This window comes from Gouania willdenowi, chromosome 11 (assembly GCF_900634775.1).
Source record: "Gouania willdenowi chromosome 11, fGouWil2.1, whole genome shotgun sequence".
NCBI lineage: Eukaryota > Metazoa > Chordata > Actinopteri > Blenniiformes > Gobiesocidae > Gouania > Gouania willdenowi.
In genome coordinates, this window is record NC_041054.1 from 3,405,884 (window position 1) to 3,417,281 (window position 11,398).

General features: G+C 38.4%; 1 protein-coding gene and 1 long non-coding RNA gene across 2 annotated transcripts; one reads left to right on the forward strand and one right to left on the reverse strand.

Moving 5' to 3' along the window:
• LOC114472232 (uncharacterized) lies at positions 1-5,064 on the reverse strand. The gene is made up of 4 exons (XR_003675072.1): positions 4,939-5,064; positions 2,465-2,561; positions 400-435; positions 1-69 (listed from the first exon to the last, which is right to left on the reverse strand). It is a non-coding gene; the product is annotated as an uncharacterized LOC114472232 (long non-coding RNA).
• On the forward strand, positions 1,057-11,353 carry lipea (lipase, hormone-sensitive a). The gene is made up of 11 exons (XM_028461422.1): positions 1,057-1,171; positions 3,717-3,964; positions 5,005-5,289; positions 5,412-5,502; positions 6,368-6,513; positions 6,598-6,783; positions 7,564-7,710; positions 7,804-7,948; positions 8,835-9,062; positions 9,430-9,803; positions 10,621-11,353. The coding sequence occupies exons 1-11, from the start codon at positions 1,162-1,164 to the stop codon at positions 10,855-10,857; spliced, it is 2,097 nt and encodes a 698-aa protein (XP_028317223.1). The 5' UTR covers positions 1,057-1,161; the 3' UTR covers positions 10,858-11,353.
• The last annotated feature ends 45 nt before the right edge of the window (positions 11,354-11,398 follow it).

Genomic DNA, 11,398 nt, shown 5'->3' on the forward strand with positions numbered 1-11,398 from the left:
CTCCTTCCTCTGGGGGTACTTGGGCGTGTTCAGGGGGTTGACAGGCAGCTGTTGCTGATTTTGATGTGTCTGTTGGAATCAACATGCATCATTTTTGACTGATTGAAAGTGAGCAGAGCTGCTACTAAACATTTGCCTGCATTGATTAGTTTGAACTAAAACAACAGTGAAATGTAAAAATCCAGAGTTTTCCTCAGAAATATGAGCTACTATGGGGAGAAACGTGAGCTAGCTAAAGTATGTAGAAATATAGGAATAGATAAAGGCTAATGTTTTAGAACTTTCCATCACATGAACCACTATCAGACCCACCTTGGCTGTGGAAGAATTAACTGGGTAACATACTGTAGAAACTTTACTTCTATCGTTCTCCTGTCTGAACTTTCTGACACATCTCACCTCCTCTAGCGGCAGCATGTCTGAGGAGCAGGTGGACTGAACCATTTTACATAAAAAGAGAAGGGGGGGGGTTGAGAAATGTTTCCAAAAACAAATAAACTTACCAAATACATTGTAAATAAAATGTATGTGTGATTGACGTTTTATGTTACTTTGACCAGATTTACAGCAATATTATCGAAATTTGTGACAATTTTAAATCTAAATGTTACAATTAAATATAAATGTTGAAGCTAAATGCTAAATGTGAAATCTAAATGTAAATGTTAAATGTTAAATCTAAATGTCACGGGTAAAATTAAATATTTAGCTAATATGCAAATTCACCATTTAGATTTAGCATTTAACATTTTGAGTCAACATTTTTATTTTTATCTAATATTTCAATTTCGATTAAACAATGAAGATCTAACATTTACATTTACATTTAGATTAAACATTGAAATCTAACATTTAGCATTTAGATTTAGATTTCTTTTTATAATTTTCTTTTTAGATTTAGATATAAAATTCAGATTCAACGGTGACATAAAAATAACGTTAAAAAAAATCACATACGTTTTGTAAACGCGATTAGTTGCTAAATGTTGAAAAGGCTTTTTAATTAATATATATATATATACATATTTATTTATTTTTTTTTATGTTTTGAAACGAAACGAAACGAAACTGTCGTGAACGCGCCGCATTGACGCGACGTGTCCGAGCTCAGTGCGTGCGTGCGCGCCCCTGTCAGTCACCGTCACAGCTGAGAGGAAGAGGATGCGTCAGGGTGAGCGAAGGCTTCAAAACACACCAGAGTCGCTTTATTTATCGTTTTTTCCACAATTTTCAGCGTTTTCAGGAAATACAGGCGGCTGTAACAGCAGGCGGCGTGTGCGTGTGTGTGTCGTGGCTCGTTAACGGTTGAATAATTATTTAAATAAACAGGAAGCAACAGGGTGAAAGTTGTCACTCCTAGCAAAGCGATGTTTACTGCTGTTTAAAGGGCTGTGGGTAAAACCTGGTGTTTGGTTCAGATTGTGAAGTAGTTTGTGTAAATAAATAGTGTTTAACAGTATGTGGTCAGCAGGAAGGAGAGGAAAAGGAAAGCTGATATGTCAGGATACTGGGGGCAGGTCGTTAAAAGAAAAGCAGCCATTGGGTTGTAAACGTAATCTTTAAAAAAGTGTTTCTGATAATGTCAGTGGACTGTACATTTTTGAAAATATGAGTAACAAATGACAGCTGGTGCATTTCAATTATGATTCAGTTTTGTATTTTTACAATATACCATTTGTTTTATTAAAAACATGAAAAAAAAAAATCAACTTATGAATACAAAATTGAAAAATAAATTCATAGAATATAATATTTTCCTTGCAAAACGAGTGATTGAATGTCCAGCAAGAGTAGGAAACGGGCAAATATGTCAAATTTTGCTCATAATTCTGTTCAAAATATCGCACTATTTAATCACACAACTGCACAAGATTTAGTGCAAAAATTGGGAATAATTCTCTTTGTCGATATTTTACTGAACATAAAATGAAAATAAGACAGACTGAACCTTCACATGTTTTTGGGGCGATGTCACACATTTTATTGGTATTTTTCCTGTTTAACAAGTTAAACAAACAAGTGGCATGTTACAATCTCGCCTGATTTAAGCATAAACCCACTGTAAGTCATCTGAAACAAATAAATATAAAATTATAAGATTGTATGACTCTATTATTGACCCTATTTAACACGTTTTGGTATGATTTCTATTTATCAGCCAGTCAAATATCTGAAATGAGAAAGAAGATGAAGCAGAAAACTTTTAATAAAGCACATTGACTGAAAAGATAATTAACATATTTGTTTCTGTAGAAGTCGATTAAATTGGACATACAGCTAAATACACACATTGATGTGCAGTGACAGTATTTTCCATATGTTGTATTAAAAAAAAAAGTATACTTTTATGATCAGTTAGTTTTGGTTTTAAACCTCGATACTGAAAGAAATTCCTCTACTTTGAGCTCCTCCTGATTGGCTGAATTTCTCACACGTTGGTGGCGTGTATTGGAGTCCTTTTTACCTCTATCCAGTTCCCAATCTGGAACGGGGCGGTGTGTATTTGGTTCAGAACGTACGAACATCTCAGACCGTGACGTCCTCAGCCGTCTGTGACGAAGCTGCAGATAGAAAGAAAAAAACATGAGTCAGCTGATGAAACAAATTAATTTTTAATGGAATTTAGATAAACCACCACAGTTTAGATTAAAAACAAAAAAATGTTTTGACACAAAATGTAACTCCTCCTCCTCCCGCTGTAAACAAACAGGCCCTCACACCCGATCACTCAACATCTTTTAAAGTCAATTATCTCTGATTAAAATGGACCCCACACACTGGGAGAACATGAAACTGTACTGGGGGGGCGGCCACCAGCACAGGGCTTCTTTACTGCAGTGTCCTGGTGTTATTACCTACAGCAGTTTTATGTTGTTAAACTTGAATACAACCCTTTTTTTAATCTAGTTTAAGCCTTTTTTATTCAAGTATTTTGTAGTTTTTGCTTGTGTTGCTTGTGCAACATTAACTAGACGTTTTATGACAATTATTTGATGTTTTGGCAATTTTAGATGTTGGACTTTGCCTTGTGATGTTTTGAATCAGATCTTTTGTTGTTTGATTTTTACATGTTACAAAATCTCAAATAAACCTCTTTTTAGTTGGACGTTTACATTATGTTTTGCTGTTGAATATTTATGATGATTTTTTTTCGGTCTTGAATCATTCACATTTAATTGTTTAAAATTAAATAAAAAACATATTATTATTACTCAAAATAAATGTTTTTGTGATAGATTTTCTTTTCTTTTTGTCTAATACTGTTTTAACAAAGAAGTGACATCATAAATTTGACCCAAGGACATTTTACTGACATCTTAATTGAAAAATGTGTGGTTTAAATGATAGACTACAACTAAGAAAGAAAGAAATCAGTGTCTAACTTTATCAGTTGATTTAATTACACATTCAAAAATGTTAAATATTTTTTTAAATGATCTTTTTTTGTTTTGGCTTCGACTCGAGCTACTAAAATGCTGCCATTGTCTTGAGTAAAAGTATCATTTGTGTTGATTTTATTTAAATGTCAGAGAGTTTGTTAAGTCGATCCTTGAGGAACCTGTTTTTCCCCCTCAGGCTGCACAGTCACTGCGACCCTTGACACCAGTGGAATCAACGTGTTATCTTTTGCCTTTGGCTGTTGTTGCATCAGTTGATGTCACATGTCTGCAGCTATAAACATGATGCTCTCGTTCTTTCTTTGTCTCTCCTCACAGACTCCGGCATGGATTATAAGCTTGTGTTTGCATCATTGAAGCAAACATGTGAAGACAACATTTCTCTCTTCTCTGAGCTTTCCGACTCTACGTACAGCCCCGCTACGCAGCGTCTGGCCACGTGCATCAAGCAGATCCAGGAGCACGGCCAGGCCCTGGAGCCTGTGGTGGCCAGCTTCACCGCCGTCTACCATCACTATGATTTTGATGCACAGATGCCGGGGAACGGCTACCGCAGCCTGGTTAAGGTACCAAATGAGTTTCACCATTGATTGTGCTGTAGGATTAGGATTAGGATTAGCGTTAGGGTCATCACCTCATTCAATCCTACTTATTTTTTGAGTCTCTCCTCCATTAAAACGTACAACGGTGTATTGGGGCCATATTAAAATAAAGAAAATCTGGGCACTATAAGATTTAAGTCGTAATATTTTAATAATAAAGTTGTAATTTTATGAGATTAAAGTCATCTTAATAAAATCGTAATTTTATGAGATTACAGTCACAATATTTCATGATTAAAGTCGTAATATTTTGAGAATAAAATTTTATACAACATATAGTGTACATATAGTGAAATTACATTAGTTATCTAATGTTTATTGGTGTTTGCACTGAATGCACTCAGATGATAACATAAATATTTATTTATCTCGAACAAATAACATGCTGTAATTCAGGTGATTGTGTGTTTTATTTTCCTCCTCATCTGAAAAGTCCATACAGAGCTACAAAGATGAGCCCGAGGTGGAGCTGGATCAGATGATTGTTTTTGTCTATTCTTTGTTGACCTAATATGGTAAGGTTTCATTTTTCAGGCAACTTTTTTTCAGGAAATTTACTTTGATCTCCTGACATGTTTCAGTATGGTTTCTTCTCCAGAAACCATCGGGTGACAGGTGGGGGGGTGGCCAGCCTGACAGACAGGTTGTGCCCAGAAAGAACTCATAAGGACACATCGAAGTGATCAGCAGATGCCTCTGAGGAAGACTGTCAGTTGGCAGTCGAAACATGTCAGGAGATCAAAGTAAATTTCAAAGAAACATTTCCGGAAAGAAAGTTGTCTGAATAAATGAAACCTTAACATATTATTTAAAAAAAGAAGACAAAATGAACTTGCTGGAATTATTGTTTGTTGATTTGTTTCACTGTTTCCTTTAGACATTAACTGATTAAATGTGTTTGTTTAGTAATAATCCTATAGTCAGTCTATATGCAGTACCTTCAGTGCCCACCGGGGGCATGCCTCTTCTGAACCACTGTCCTAGGTTTCTCTTCCTTTTCCCAGGTCTTGCTGTCCTGCCTCTTGCACATCATTCAGAAAGGCCAGTACATCGTGGCCAATCACGGCAGTGCTTTCTTCAGGGAGGAGCACAACGCTGCAGAGATGGAGGCGTACTGCAGCGCCCTCTGCCAGCTGCGAGCCCTGCTGCACCTGGCCCAGCGCCTCATCAACGACAACCACTGCGGGCAGCTGTACTCGCTGCACGACCGCGAGCTGAGTAACTGCTTCGTGCAGGAGTATAGCTCCATGCACAAGGCGTGTTTCTACGGACGCTGCCTGGGCTTTCAGGTCAGCTGACATTCACCACCGTCTGCTACTCGCAGGACGATTCATGGTCCAGGAAGTAACACCTATTAAAAAAAACCTGTGTGTTGTTTCACTGGAAGTACCTAATAGATGTGTTTTCACAGTTCTCACCTCAACTTCGGCCGTTCCTCCAGACTGTAGTCATAAGCATGGTTTCCTATGGAGAGACTTTTGGTAAACAGCAGTCTGGATTAGGTCAGTTTGTTTTTGTTTTTCAGCCTCATCTCTCCTAACATTAACTGACTTAATTACATTTCTGACTTTGACATTAGTACGCACTGCGATTTTCCATTTGAAAATTCCACCAATTTCGTTTCAGTGTTTACCTGTTTCTGCGTCACGTTACACTTTAGCATTTCATCGTCTTTCCCTGTTTAGATGACTTTACTGGCTGTTTAACTTCACAAAAAGTTATCAAACATGTTAAGTATGGTTAATAGAGTCAACACCCATTACTAAATTTTACATTTATATTCTTCAGATAAATTAGGGTTACGCTGAAATCACACAAGATTACGTCGCAAGACTGTCCGTTAGCCACACTCCTACACGTTTTACTTGAAAAATGCCATGGAAATGCCACCTATTGAAATTCAATTTTTGGGGGATTTGTATATTAGTAGTAGCAGGTATTAGTACCATAGTTGTTCATTTGTTTTTACTTTATTTTCCATATATGACAACACAACTATGGGGCGATAATGTTTAATCTGACAAACACAATGTGGGCCTCATAAATCAATAAATCGAAGATCATTTGCTCGAATAAGAAAAAAAGGCGTAAAAAAAATTGCTGCTCAAAAGTTGACCTCCACTGTAATTGCTTGGTTTATTGACATTGTTGGAAAGGTTTTGCGTATTGCATTGTGGGACGTGGAGTCCTGTAAACGGATGCATTGAAGTGTTTTTACGTAGTTACGCATTATCTTCCATCCATTTTTACGTGTGATCAATAAAAACTGTTTATATATATATACAGTATATTTGGGTGATGATTTGCTGATGAAGATGTGATACTTCCCTCTGATTCTGTTTCTTCTTTTCTGTCAACCCTCTGCAGGTATCGCCGCTCTCTCTCTCCTCACCTCAGGGAAGTACGTCATTGATCCGGAGCTGCGTGGCGCCGAGTTTGAACGGATCACCCAGAATCTGGACATGCGGTTCTGGAAGTCCTTCTGGAACCTGACAGAGTCCGGCCTGATCACAGTAGGCAGGGTCACAGATGCGTCCTTATCACTGTGTGACGGACTGAAGCTCCCCACGTGGTTTAACTGGTCTCTGTGTGTCCAGGGCTTCACCAGGATGGCCTCCAACCAAGTGCAGGTGAACTTCCCTCTGACCATTCCTCCTGTGGCGCTGCGTCTGCCTCTGGCCTCTGACCCCAGTCTGTCCATTACCGTGTCCCCTCCTGTCGCTCACTGGGGCCCTGGGCCCGTGCACATGCGCCTGATTTCCTATGACCTGCGGGATGGTCAGGTGAGGATGGAAAGGTCAAATACAGCCAGTTTAAGCACATTCAAACTACACAATTCTTTGAAATTATGAATAAAATATTGTCAACTTTAATTTTTTACTGATAATAAAATGAAATAAGAAGTATTGATATTTCAATATGTTTTGATTTATTTCATCAAAAATATAAATAATTCATGATTAAAGGGTATCTGTAGTAACAAAAAATATGTTTAATGTGTTACTAATAAACAAAATATGTGCACCTTTTTATAAAATAAAAAACACACATTAAAAGGACTTTCCATAATGATTTTGTACCAGGCATAAACTATGGGGAGACGCCATTTTGGTCAGGATATGACAGACATTCATTGATTCCTGTTAGCTGTTGCGAGGCAACAGTGTTCCATTGGTCTACAGTTTCTGAACAATGGTGGAGTGTAAAGCTAATGGTTGCTATAACAACAGGAGAAAAACCCCGCAGTAAAATTTCTTTTACATCTCTAACCCAAATATTGACACCAAATCAGGTTTATCCAGACGTTGGCTTCATGATATTGGTACGGGATACTTATGCCAGAAGGTATAAAATCATTCTAAAAAACCTTTTAATGTGTGTGTGTGTTTTTTTTTTTTTTTTTTAAAGGTGCACATTTTGTTTATTGGTAATATATTAAAAACATTTTTAGTTATATAGATTTTCACTACAGTTACCCTTTGATGAAGATATTTTAACAAAGTCCAACAAGTGTCGCTTATGAATGTAAACATCAGGTTACCAATGTGTCTGTTCTCTGTTAGGACAGCGAGGAGCTCCTGGCTTTGTCCCGATCGGACCCTCCGTCCATCGTCCACCTGCCCTGGGTACAGCCGCAGCCTCGCTCCCCCTCGCTGCTCATCCACTTCCACGGAGGAGGCTTTGTGGCTCAGACGTCCAAATCCCACGAGGTGCAGGACTTTCTGTCAGCTTCTCTCACAAAGTCAACGTCACTGGGTTTATTTATTTTTTAAATCCCCACCCTACCTTCTGTGTGTTTTCAGAATTATCTGCGGAGCTGGTCCAAACTAATGAGCGTCCCCATCCTGTCCGTGGACTACTCTCTGTCTCCAGAGGCTCCGTTTCCCCGAGCACTGGAGGAGTGTTTCTACGCTTACTGCTGGGCTCTGAAGAACTGCCACCTGCTTGGTCAGTGACACCAATTCACCCTCTAATGTGCTTTTTAGTATAACTAACGGCTATTGAGATAATGTGCTTTTATTTTGAAGCGATTTTGGTTGTTGCCAAAATGCCATACTCTCATGATTCTACACCAAAGGTCAGTTTTTAATCACTTTCTTTGGATGCAACATGTTTTAAAGCAGTGGTTCCCAAACTCCCCCAGGGGGGCGTGACGTTACGAACACTAAGCATTAAAATAAAGAAACATTGTTTTTTCTTTGCACTCTATTTTTTATTATTATTACTGTTCTAAAATAAGTGATTGCACATTTTCCATTATTTTTATGATTTTTGAAGAAGAATAGTCGCTTTTTTTCCTTTTCCTTTTAACCTTTTTCTATAAAAGTAACTTTTTAACCCATTTTTCATGCAAAATTTTGAGAGCCACTGCTGATAAAGGTATTTTAATGCAAGTAAGCATGCATACCTAATGCATATTTAATGTTTTTAAAGCAAAGGTATTAAAAAGTTGAATATCTTCTAAATTTGTGAAGGTTAATGGGAGTGTAAAGCTAACATTTAAGCCTTTTAAAATCAATTTCTGTGGCTCTGCTCCTTCCCTGTGCTCCTAAGACATTTTAACAGTTTATTATTTAAAATGTGTGCTTGGACCAAACAGGGAACCTTATTCTGTGGCTGTTTTAATTACAGATACATTAGTGGAGAGATAAGCTCACAGGCTTACAGATTCATCTCTGAGCTCTCAAGCTCTGTCACTTCTTATGCAGCCTGTGTTGTCATATAATATGTTATGGTTTCATTTATACAGACAACTTTTTTGATGGAAATTTCAAAGTCAATTTCCTGAAAAAAGATGTTTGAATAAAATAAAACCTGTGTGTGTGTGTCTCAGGCTCCACTGCAGAGCGAGTTTGTCTGGCGGGCGACAGCGCCGGTGGAAACCTCTGCATCACCGTGTCCATGAAGGCCTTATCCACCGGCATACGCGTGGCCGACGGCATCATGGCGGCCTACCCCGCCACCCTGCTCACCACCGACGCCTCGCCCTCCCGCCTGCTCACCCTCATCGACCCACTGCTGCCTCTGGGTGTTCTTGCGAAATGCCTGAACGCATATGCAGGTGCGTGTGTGTGTGTGTGCGCGTGTGTGCGTGTGTGTGTGCTGTGTCACGTATCATTAGCACTAAGGTACTTCACGCTGCTGCTGGAACTGCTTTGAGGTAGAGTTTATGTATGAACTGAGGGAAGCTTAACAATGAGCTTATAGAGGAAAATTATAATAATATTATAATAGTATAATTAGATCCGGAGAATTAATTTTGAATAATTAATAACGGATATTTAATTTCTGATAATTAATTTGAAATTAAAAAACATCATGTAACCGTGTCCATTGAGTTTTCATGGCTGATGTTGTGTGTACTCACGTGTGTTTTCCTGTCTTCCCATCAATCCTTGCTGACCAATCGCTGCCCTCCTCTCTCTCAGGTGTCGACAGTGATGCGGTAACGCCTGCAGCCGAGTGTCCCAACCTAAGCGCCTTCTGTCGGGACACAGCCGTGCTGCTAGGGGACCTCACCCAGGGAGCCTCCAACTGGATCCAGTCTTTTCTGGGACCAGCGCGTGCGTCGGGCAGTTCGTCCTCACTGGCGTTGACACCAAGACGAGCATCGACGAGCTCAGCACACGCTCGCGGCGACCCCACAGAGGCCGTGGGCTACCCAGAAGGCTTTGCACCGCTGCGCTCTGAGAGTTTGGCCTTTGTGAACCTGACGTCCTGCCCTTTAATCAGGAACCCCTTCGTGTCCCCACTGCTGGCACCAGAGGCTCTGCTGAGAGGACTGCCACCAGTGCACATCGTGGTGAGGAGGAGTGGAAGGACCATGTATGGAAAAGAAGGATTTTTGATAAGGAATATATAATAGGGAATAATAAAATAAGGATTTTTTTTTATGGTGAATTAAGATTTTCTTCAATGGATGGCTTTTTAATAGAAAATAAGTATTGTTTTTATTGGAGTATAAAGATTCTTTTTCGGAAAAAGGTTTCATGTAAAATTACTGTAGACTTTTTAATAGAAAATAGAGATTGTTTTTATTGGAATTCCTTGGATTCCTTGTGGGGAAAAAAGTTTTTAATAGAAAGTGGGGAAAAAAATACTTAGAATTAAGGTTTTTAATAGAAATTAAAGATTTTTAATCAAAAATAAGGATTTTTTTAAAATCAAAAATAGGTATTTATTATTATTTTTCAATATTAGGGTTTTTGTATTAAAAACAAGATTGTATAATGGGAAATTAAGATTTATTTCATAAGTAGAAAATTAGGATTTTGTTTTTCTTGGAGTATTCTTTATGGAAAAAGTTTTTTTTTAATTAAAAACTAATATTTTTTAAAAATGGAAAACTAGGATTTCTTTTCCTGAAAAATAGAATTTTTGTTTCAGAAATTTGGAATTTTATTTTCGTATTTTTCTAAAAATGATTTTTGATTGCAATTTTTATTTTTATTTATTTTTTATGAAACATTTGCATTTGTAATAGAATAGGAATATTAGGATTATTCATGGAAAACAAGTTTTTCTAATTGGAAATTAAAGATTCTTTAAACGGAACTCAAGCTTTTCTTCTGTTGAACGTTGTCTGAAGGTGACATGTGCGTGTGCGTTTCCTCACTCAGGCCTCCGCTCTGGACGCCTTACTGGACGACTCTGTGATGTTTGCGAAGAAGCTGCGAGCGATGGGTCAGCCCGTGAGTCTGACGGTGGTGGAGGACCTGCCTCACGGCTTCCTCAGTCTGTCGCAGCTCGCCAAGGAGACGGATGTCGCCACTGACGTCTGCGTGGCTCGAATGAGGGAGATCTTCCATCAGGAACCACCGAAGGACACGAAGCCCGCTGAGCGCCCGTCGGGATGATCCTGCCATCGTTCCTGTGACACAAAGATTTAAGGGAAAGCAGAAACTAAACAGGGAAAACTGTAAACTGAAACAGGATGTTATTTGCACTTTAAACTGACTCCACCTTCAGGTATTTTCTGAAAATATTTTCCCTCACAAACAGAATTTTATAGACAAAACCATGCACCTTCTTGATTGGAAGTGTTTTTTTCCTCAGGCAGCTTGTGGTGTGCCTTTAATTCAAAGGTTAAAGAGGGAATGTTTCCAGTTTTATTTAAATACAGGAAGACCAACCTGTTGAAGGTTTATGGGAAGCTACGCGGTATTACTATTGATTCTATTGTTATTCTTTGATTTGATGAATGTATAACCTGTGTTTACCAGTGTGCCTCATGTTTACACAGATATTATTCAGGCCTTTTCATGACTTTAAGCTGCAGTTTTTTGGACATTAAAGAAACCTGCTGTGCTGTATTTAAAGACACCTGTAATAAATCCAGGCTCCACACTTTCATTCTGCACTGGGATGTTATTTATTTATTTTTATTTTTTTGAGGGA